At 43.1% G+C, this 10,213-nt stretch overlaps 1 protein-coding gene across 1 annotated transcript; it reads right to left on the bottom strand.

Annotated features, from left to right (window-relative positions):
- Window positions 1–157: 157 nt before the first annotated feature.
- Window positions 158–9,175, bottom strand: wu:fl23c11. The gene is made up of 16 exons (XM_034537898.1): window positions 8,560–9,175; window positions 6,367–6,394; window positions 6,145–6,279; window positions 5,829–5,948; window positions 5,620–5,735; window positions 4,739–4,850; window positions 4,378–4,419; window positions 3,288–3,397; window positions 3,127–3,189; window positions 2,968–3,028; window positions 2,654–2,886; window positions 2,111–2,158; window positions 1,813–1,864; window positions 1,561–1,656; window positions 1,421–1,459; window positions 158–1,141 (listed from the first exon to the last, which is right to left on the bottom strand). The coding sequence occupies exons 1-16, from the start codon at window positions 8,680–8,682 to the stop codon at window positions 339–341; spliced, it is 2,181 nt and encodes a 726-aa protein (XP_034393789.1). The 5' UTR covers window positions 8,683–9,175; the 3' UTR covers window positions 158–338.
- Window positions 9,176–10,213: the final 1,038 nt, after the last annotated feature.

The raw sequence follows: 10,213 nt of genomic DNA, 5'->3' as shown, positions 1-10,213 counted from the left end.
CAGCAAAGTTACAATAAAATGTACATGCACTATATGCACCACGCTACATGTGCATGCAGAATGACAAATATTAGTAAATATGTCAACAGCAATAACTTGGAGCACATTGCTTGATTGAGATTCGTCTCAACCCCTCAAAGTCTTTTTCAATTTTCCGTATAGTCTTGATTGTGTGTGAGCTTTTTATTTCTCTGGAGCTGAAACTGAAGCTCCCCGTTTCCGCCGACACATGAAGACCCCAGATGTTTATCAGCCAATGCAAAATGTGCCACGTGAGCATCTCGCAGAGAAATCCCTTCAGCTCATTACCGGCTGCTCTCTCGCGCCGTCCTCTGCCGTCAGACCGATTCCATGTCGCTGACCTCGTGGTTGGAGTCGGGGCTGGAGGGAGGCGTGATGAGACGGGGCCGCAAGGGCACCGTTTCCCCCGAATCTTCCACTCCCGCCCCGACACAACTCTGGGACGCTCCCGCGAGGCGCGAGGCGGTCGTCCCCGCCGTGAACCCGGACACCCGGCGCGCCAGAGCCCGGGACGCCATCCGGAGGCCCCCCGCTCTTTTCCGTCGGGCCGATGCGGTCGCCATTTGCCGAGCCCCGGCCAGCTCGGTCAGAAAAGCCAGGCTCTGGGAGGGGAGGCTGTAGACGTGAAGGCCGCGGAAAAGTTCCGGCAGCGGCCGGAAACCACCGGGAGGGGAGGGGGGAAGCGATTCGAGCTGCGCCAACATGAACCGCTCGCCGGCGCGACCCTGCAAATAGTCCGCCAGGATACAGCTCAATGAAGCGGTGAAAACATCGCCGCAGGGATAAGAGGCCGTGTAGCTTCTTCCTGCCTTCTCCTCCTCCTCTTCCTCCGTGGGAGAGCTTCTATCCCAGCTCCGAGCTCCCCATTCTTCTGCCTTTATCCGGGCGGCCTGGGTTAGGACCAGGACCACTTTGCCCCCCTGCCTCTGCAGTGTGTTCAGTCGGGAGTGGAGCCAAGGCACCGGGCCCAGCGCGCCGAGCTCGGTCTGGCTCCACAGGTCCAGAGACACGCTGAAGCCCAGGGCTTGGAGGGACGAGCCCAGGTGACTTATCAGCTCTGGCAAAGCCGGGTCGTCACCGGGTGGGTACAGCAACACCACATGACCACCGCCCACCGCGCCTGACATTAGAGGGAGGGTGAACACCTTTCAGAGAGTTTGACGTTTTCAAAAATAAGCCGCAGATGAACGGTCGATATTTTACGCTCGTATCTGAATCTAGAAAAAAGATAACTCTGTCCAACAGTTACTAAATCTGTTTTTGAATACCTGCGGGGAAGAATGTGTCACACTCGCAGCTAATGAATGATAATTTCAGATTAAAAAAACATAAGAACATCTATATTCATACATCTCTACAAATGTATACATTTAAATGTGAAACAGAGGCGTTCTCATACCTCTAACGTCGTCTTCTTTCAACCATCTCCACATGTACCCTTGAAGGAAAACAGAAATAGACAACAATGTATTTTTGCTAAAAAAAAGAAAAAAAAAGGTGGTATTAATATTTAATGACCAACATAATTGAAAAACTGACCTTTTAGGAGCCCTTGTATTAAATAAGCTCCAAGTATGGCCAAACACGTCAGTATTAGTCCGAGGAGGATCGGGAGGCTCCATCTCCATCGAGATGCTGGAAAGACGTATTAATTATTAAAGTGCAGCGGTCTAATGCGTCATAACTTATCTGCCGCATTCTAATGAAAACAAATGTAGCTTGTTATAGCTGATAATAGTTAATCATTAAAACACACCTAATCTGAGTCTGGGCAATGATTAACATACTTACTTGCAAATGGACACTGGGGCTCTAAAAATGACTCCATCCCATGGAGCTTTATCTTTAAAAAAGAAAGTGGAGGAGATATGGTTAGCACCTCAGTGCAGGTAGAAGCAGTGAAACACATGTTTATAATTGTGTGCAGGAACACAGACATCTGTAATAATACAGAGTTGTCTTCTGCCCCAAAAAGAGCCCTCTGACCTCTAAATAACCTTTAGAGGTCATCTTCTCCTGGTCACAATCAAGATATCAAAAAAGGGGCCTGATTTGTATGTATAAGATTATATGAAATAAAGTCAAAGACCTGAACACAAAGCAGCGGATGCGACAACACATTGAACTCCCCCGTTTTCTGAAAAGTAAAAATAGATTAATAATGAGCGAGAAGAAAGTGAACGTTCATCATTATACATACAATAAAAATGTGGATCAAGTATTTAGATCCTTTACTTTAAAAGTAGTAATGTCACAATGCAGAAATACTCAACTCGTCAGTTACTTAAGTAAAAGTACAGACGCATTGTTGAATCAAATGTACCCAAATCATGAGAAGTAAAAGTTGTCTTTGGCCAGATAAAATGTGAATTAAGTGTTAATATATCTAACGTTACTGGATTATTGTTACTGATGCATGAATGTGTAAGCAGTATTTTAATGTTGTATGTGGTTGAGATGAAGTTGAACTCATTTACAGCCTGTCGGGTGGTTTTATTCTTTAGCTGTCAGATAAATGTAGTGGAGAAATCAGTCAAATAATAATAAAATAAAAATAAAAATGCAAATCAAAGTATGTCAACTATGCAAAGAAAGCTAAAGTTGTTGTTGTTGTTGTTGTTGTTGTTTTTACCTGCCATCCTCTGCGCGTGGCGCTCCAGCCAGCGTGTGATTGGTTGTGCAGCCTCTGTCTGGAGCCCCTCACCTCTACACAGCGGCCTCCCGGACGGTCTTTCTTGCACAGCCTCACCTCGGCCTCCAGTCTGCAGGGGGAGGTCACATTCCAGGTCAGGCCCGCGCCGCCCTCCCTCCTCCGGGACTCCTCCACAGTCACCGTCACGTTGCTCTGCATTATTTCCAGTGCATCTGTAAAAAAAAAAAAGGAGCCGTGAAAATCATTTACCGTGCCGGTTGCTCCATTGTTTGACCTCAACGAACGTCCTTCACCTTGTTGATGATTTTCGAAAGGGCAGAATTCACTTCGAAGCGTCTTTCCCTCGCACCATACCTGAAGAAATACACTTTTTTTTCTTAAAAAACAAAATTCCCAAGTAGAAAAAAGAATAAATCAAATGCATTTGTAGTTACGGTTAACGTGTCAGCTACCTGGAAGCACAGGCACGGTGCAATGAAGTGTGACGGAAGGACCATTTCCCTCTGGCCTTCGGGCTGCAAAGGGTTAAAAAGAACGTTTCAGCGTAAACTCAGAAAATATTGAATTCATACTCGCAGATTAGATTGATAGAAGCAGTTTAGCATTGACTGACCCACGCGAGAACCTCTCCAGTTCTATTCCACACCACCCGGCACTCGGTGTTTTCCATTCGGAGGAGCACCACATTTCTCTTGTGATCCGTCTCGACTCGCAATCTGGGAGCTGAGACATCAATCATCATGATTTATAATTGAAGTGCATCGCTCTACAGGTATTTAAAGCTGTCTTTGCTGGCACTGCCTTGTGCTCTTCAGCGTGCACACAATACACGCGAGTAGAGACGCATCGATTTGGGAAATTTTGGCCGATAGCTGATGTGGTTGTGACATTTTTATCTAAAATTGATGTTTTAAAATCATCCAGCAAAGCTTTACACTGTCTTTATATGAGCACAAATTAAATAATACACACGTATGTCTCAACCTTTAAAATGTACACTTCATATACACTACACATACTTTGCATACTCTGTTTGAACTTAAATTAATGTCCTTAGATACACACTGCAGTTATTCGTATTCTATTGTGTATATATATTTTACATATTTTGCACACTCTGTTTACATTTAATTTGATTGAATTTCCTTATTGTATTCTATTGTATATATATATATATTTTATTGTATCCTATTGTGTGTGTATATATATATATATATATATATATATATATATATATATATATATATAATTTTATATTTTGTATATATCTGTCATCCCTGTTCTTATATTTTATTTTATTTAGTCTATTCCATTTGGTGTCTGTAAAGTGTTGGGTGCTACTATGACAACAAATCTCCCCTTGGGGATTAATAAAGTATATATCTATCTATCTATCTATCACATCAAAATCTACCTCCTCAATGAGAGGAACGTTTCACTGCATAACCCAACACAACAATATTTGTATTGAGAAACATAAATTCAATATAAGTAAATGTAAAGGTGTTTCCCAACACATAGACTTCATAGATCAGGAATATTAAACAGAAACCAAAGTATAATCGAGAACTCATTTTATCAATTTTAATTTTTTTTATCTATCCGCAAACATCGTATTTGCAAATATCGATACCGATATCCGGCCGATAAATCGGTGCACGTGTTAGTCCATAAACAACTGATTTTTTTTAAACACTTCTTACCATCACATATCTTTTCAGTCCCCTTAAGGTTCATGGAGCAAACTGTAAGAAAAATAGTAGTCAGCAATTTTTATTTACATATTTAGTATCAATCTGCAGCCTGCAAGACCCACTTCAAGCCACGCCCCCTACACAAAGTCACACCCCCTCTTAAAGGTGTACAACCCTCTGAGGCCATTCTGACTCATCTGTTTCTTATCGAGGCGTTCAATTTGTGATTAAATAAATTACTTTTGCAAATGATAGTTCATCACATTATTCAATTGATACTTTTCTTTAAATCAAGTGCAGTGTATTCATTCACATTATCGTTCTCCATTTAAATGTGGAGGTGGTAAATCCTTACAGCATTTGAACTCACCTTCTTTTAATGATGGGATTGTGATATTTTGGATGATTTCCGCTCCGTGTGAATGCGCGTAGACGAGGACCACAACCGGAATGCCAAACGTTGTTTTCTGTGTCAACAGCAGCTGCATTTGTAGGAAATAAATAAATATATGTTGTAAACTTTAAGTATTCAAATCACTCGGTTCACAACAAACACACTAACAGGTCATTTGGTAACTAGTCTTTGAGCACTTCTACGCAGTGAGAGACTAACAGTGGTTTTCTTTTTCTCTCTTAGCTTTGAGTGTGTCAAAATGGAAAAACGGGGATTTAAATAAAGCCACCTAGGAATTTTAGAGAACTGTAAACAACTCCGACGTCTGAAAAGTGCCCCGACCGACTTTTTTGCCAAGAGCCACGAGGCTGTAGGCCTCTGCAGTAACGAGACATGTAACAAAAACATTTTATTTTGAAGGGTACAGTGTAGTTTGAGAAGATCTGGTGGCATCAAGCGACGCGGTTGTAGGTTTGAAACCAACTGAGACTCACGGTGGCCGATGCGAAAAAAAACACGACAATGTGAATGACCCTCTAGTGGCCAGTATCGGGTTTGTCCATTCTGCACTACTGTAAAAAAAACATGGCAGCCGGATCCATTAAGAGAAGCTCCCGAGTATGTAGATATAAAAAGGACAAGAAACAACAAGACAACATACTTATACATACAATATAATATGTCATTCCTTATTTGCCGATAGATGCACCTAAAGGCTGCACGCTGTACCTTTAAGCACAGTTCTGGAGTGGATCTACATTGTTACTTTCCACCCCGGGCGATTAGTTCATCAATGAACAACAGAAACCACCACAACAAGAGGCAATGGCCTCACAGCTGCCACATGTCGGCCGTACCTCGTGTGTGGGCTGTTGGGAAGACGCTCGGTCTAAACCGGAGTAGTTCGATATAAACTGGATCGTCTTGCAACACTCAAAGGCGCCGGGGGAGCTGATACACAGTTTCACCTGAGCTGTAACACAGAGAGGGGAAATGGAAAAAGTAATCTCCATTAAAAAAACAATGTGTGTGTGTGTGACTTGACGTGTGTGTGGCTCTTCTATACCTCTCGGCTCAGGGAGCACAACGGGACCACTTCCATCCGACGTTGGATTCATGCCAAACGACTCGTCCTCATCACCGTGGTCACCAGACTCCTGAGAAAGCTCCCCTGTAATATTCACGTCTGCACCAATAATAAGCCAGTAAATAGTCAGCTACGCGAGTGTGTTTAAGTCAAACAACTATAATAACAAAGCAGGAAACATCAAGTCGAGAGGTGTAACGATGAGACGGCAAATTCAAGCAAACAAGGACGTCCATTGTTGTGAGAAAACGCCTCAAGGAAAAGAATTCTAGGTATGTGACCCTTGTCTGACTACCTTGGACGGCGATCAGGATCCGCAGGTACGGTTCACATTCCTGAGAGGCCGAACAGCGCAGGATCACCTTCAGCTGCACGCGCGTCACGTTCGCCGTGTCGTCGGGATCGGGCAGGGCGGCGGCGAAGCGGCCGGCTGTGGAAACGAGAGCGTTTCCGCTTCAGAGAAACTGTCAAAGCTTCACGACCGTGATGATAAATGAAGGCACTTTAATTAGTTTACCTGCGCTCACGCGGCAGGCGGTCAAACCCTGAAGAGAGAAAAGTCGTGGGTGAGAATTGAAAAATCGACAACGACAACAACAGAAAAAAGGGTTCCGCACGCTTCTGCCTGGTAGGTCGGAGGTTCTACCCAGAACCATTTGTTCTAATGAACCCTGAAGTCTAAAGGGTCCCATAAAGAAACCCCTTTCCTTTTTTGGAAGAAAGAGTTCATCAGGGATGTTGAAAGCCTAAAGTCCAGAATCCAGCCCACAGAACCCCAAAAATAATAGGGTTACAAGTAGAACCCTCTGGTTGGGTTCTAGATGAAACCCTTGAAATATAATAGGGTTACAGGTAGAACCCTCTGATTGGGTTCTAGATGAAACCCTTGAAATATAATAGGGTTCCCGGTAGAACTCTCTGGTTGGGTTCTCGATGAAACCCTTAAAATATAATAGGGTTCCCGGTAGAACTCTCTGGTTGGGTTCTAGATGAAACCCTTGAAATATAATAGGGTTCCCGGTAGAAACCTCTGGTTGGGTTCTAGATGAAACCCTTAAAATATAATAGGGTTCCCGGTAGAACCCTCTGGTTGCGTTCTAGATGAAACCCTTGAAATATAATAGGGTTCCTGGTAGAACCCTCTGGTTGCGTTCTAGATGAAACCCTTGAAATATAATAGGGTTCCTGGTAGAACCCTCTGGTTGGGTTCTAGATGAAACCCTTAAAATATAATAGGGTTCCCGGTAGAACCCTCTGGTTGGGTTCTAGATGAAACCCTTGAAATATAATAGGGTTCCCAGTAGAGGGTTTCTAAGTAGAACCCCCTTGGTGGGTTCTTGTTAGCATCCTTAGACGCTTCTGGGTGGAACCAGTACACCATAAACGGGTTCTGGGTGGAACTTTTGACAGATGTCTCCAAGCATGACCCTTTAAGTTCAGTTCTTGGTAGAACCCCCTGAACGGGTTGCAGGTGAGACGTTTATAAAACGTTCTACCAAGAACCCCAAATCTTCCACGAGGACAAGCCGAAGAACTCTATATGGTTCTAGTTAGCACCTTAATTTCTAAGGGTGTTCCTTTATCACTGGACTGTGAAACATTTTCATTTAAAGTGTTACACAAAAAAACCAATGGAAACTACAGCCGATTAAATGTCAATATTTAGTGACACCTGTCATGTCATAATACTGTCTACACTACATAAGGCTACTGTACACAAGTACAATTGCACTAATCCCTCCCGCAGACATTTCGACTGGTCTCGGTGCAACAGAACCACGGTTCTAAGTGTCCCATTGAGAGTTAATGTGTGACAGAGAACCAGCACACACAATGCAGCCTCTCTGAAACTGAAGCTAAAAATAGAATGTCTTTCATATTCAAAACAAAGGGCAACTGAAGTTTATTACTTGTGTTAATGTTTAAGGCTATACTTTATACTTTCTATGTGTATTTGATGCTATATACTTTACACACATATGGAAGTTCTCTCTGGTTGATTTTCATCTCTGAAACAAAGTTCGGAGAAAATTCAAGCACCAACAAACCTCCTTGGAAATGGAGCGGTGGAGTAAGGTGTCAGGCACCATAGTAAATAAGTAATGGACATTAAACTCTGATCTCTCTCTCTTACTAACTTGTATTATTTTGCATGTATTGTTGGACTAGATTTTTCATAGACAACAATACAAAAGGTGTTTAAGTTAGCAGAGCCCAAGTTAAGTAAAGTAAAACTAGATCAAGTAAATTATAAAAAAAACTATAACTGGATTTTTTTTTCTTGCATTATACAACTAATTGTTTATTATTTGATTAAATTATCTAAATATGGTGTTTTTGCTGTTAGATACATTATAATAATAATATAAAAAGTATATATAATTAATAGTATTATAAAGTATCTTCAAGGTGCATAATGGATACATAATCTGTGGGTTGTTATCTGCATATACACCACAACGTGTTTCAGAAGCTGGATGGAACTTGTATCCCGGTTTTGATAATATAGATAAAAACCAAAGATAATGTGGCATTTAAACGCCTCATCTTGGGTTATGAACTCTTTGATGACGCGGAACATATTGGCGGAGGTCGTCAGAACTAATAACGAGACAGATGGTCAGAAACATGAAGTTTGTGTTACGATCAATTACTAAAGTGTCCACAAAAAAAACAGCTGACACAACCCAGGACGCTCCGCCGTGGTTACCTCGCTGCAGCCGAGCTCGGGTGCGTCGCCGTCGGTCACCTCCAGAGCTCTCGCGGACACGAACAGCCAGAAGCGCAGCAGCGTGAGAGGAGCGCGTGGCACCCGGAGGAGCGCGAGAGCCATGTTCTTGGAGAGAGAGAGAGCGCAAGCGTTCTCCACGCGCGTGGAAACCCGTGGACTCTGTTACACTCCCCTCATCCGACACTCAGAGGATAAAGAAGCCCGTTAAACAGCCTGAATGTACCCAGCGGCACGCGGCGTGTCCGGGGCTTCCTCGGAGGGACCAGTCGCCACGACCTCGTCCCGACACCAAATTTACCGGAACGCCGCTGCGCATTCTGTTCCCGATGATTGACAGCAGCTCGGTGGTTGGGGCGTGTCGCAGGTCGACGACCTGCTCATTTTGGGATGGATGAAACTTGTTTTTTGTTTGTCATCACTGAATGAGGAACTGAAGATGATTCAATGAATCACAACAGAGCCAGAGGCAGATCCGAGAGTGCCTATTGTCGGAGGGTTGAAGGTGTGTTGTTGAGACGGTCGGCAACGCGCCTTGGGGCAGACACAATCTGACCCACACACGTGTGACAGGGTCCAATCCGAGGAGCCACGTCATAAGGACGGAGTGTATGTCACGGTTGCATGCAACCGTATGTATTTCGTAAGGGAAGTTGCAGTATGCACTAAAAGTAAATGCAAAAATGATGCAATGTGCAACGCAGCTGTAATATTTCCTGGAGTATTGAAAATACCAGGATGTTCTACTTAGTCCAAACTGCATTTTCCAGTATGCGAGTCATACTTTTGGGACGCATAATTCTTTGTGCAGCACACATATGAGCAAGAGAGCGTCAGAGTTCAAAGTGCCACGCTATGAGGAAGTAGTAAACGTCCCGATTGAATTCAACACTATGCACTTTTCAAGGGCATTGTGCAGTAAATGTAATAAAAGCAAAATGCCAAAAGGTTACGATTTGGACACACGATGAATTGGGACGTACTAAATATTATCCAAGCTGCGTAATTTGACCCATTGGTGTGAGAATATTTTGGGGAAATTTGTCACACCGACATTATTTATGACCATTAATGTCCTTTTGTTTATTTTTATTTGCTCCTCTGCATCAGCACGTTATGCGTTGTGGTGACATTTTGGGCCCCCGCTCTAAACTAGCTTTGCACCCGGGTTATGAATACAGGCTTTTGTTTGAATGTTTTTTTGGAGTGCTGAAGTTTAATTATTAACCTCCATACAGGTGAATACGTCAGTTGAGGCGACTGTCGGAGATTCAAATGTATATTCTCTCTTATCCGCCAGACCTGTGGGTTCCTTTTCCTTTTTATAGCAACCATAAAACAATGCAAAATCACTGTGGATCTTAAGTTCATTTGGTTGTTTCCATGGTGACCAACTTTAAAACTCTACAGCTCAGCTTTGTTTTATGGCCTGATTTCCCCATGTGACTAAACCGACCAATCGACTGTCGGGGATCCGACAATTTACATTGATACTGAAAAAATGTTTTAAGTCGTCATCTTAAGTTCTGTTTGTTTTTTGGATTTTTTTGCAGCCAAAGTAAACATACGAGTTCCTCTCCTGCCGTGAGATTAAAGTCTTTACTTACTGAACTTGATGTGTCATGTACTGGGAGTA

Source organism: Cyclopterus lumpus, chromosome 7 (genome assembly GCF_009769545.1).
Source record: "Cyclopterus lumpus isolate fCycLum1 chromosome 7, fCycLum1.pri, whole genome shotgun sequence".
In the NCBI taxonomy this organism is placed as follows: Eukaryota; Metazoa; Chordata; class Actinopteri; order Perciformes; family Cyclopteridae; genus Cyclopterus; species Cyclopterus lumpus.
Note: the sequence above shows the minus strand (reverse complement) of the source record. Positions and strands in the feature narration are given on the sequence as shown.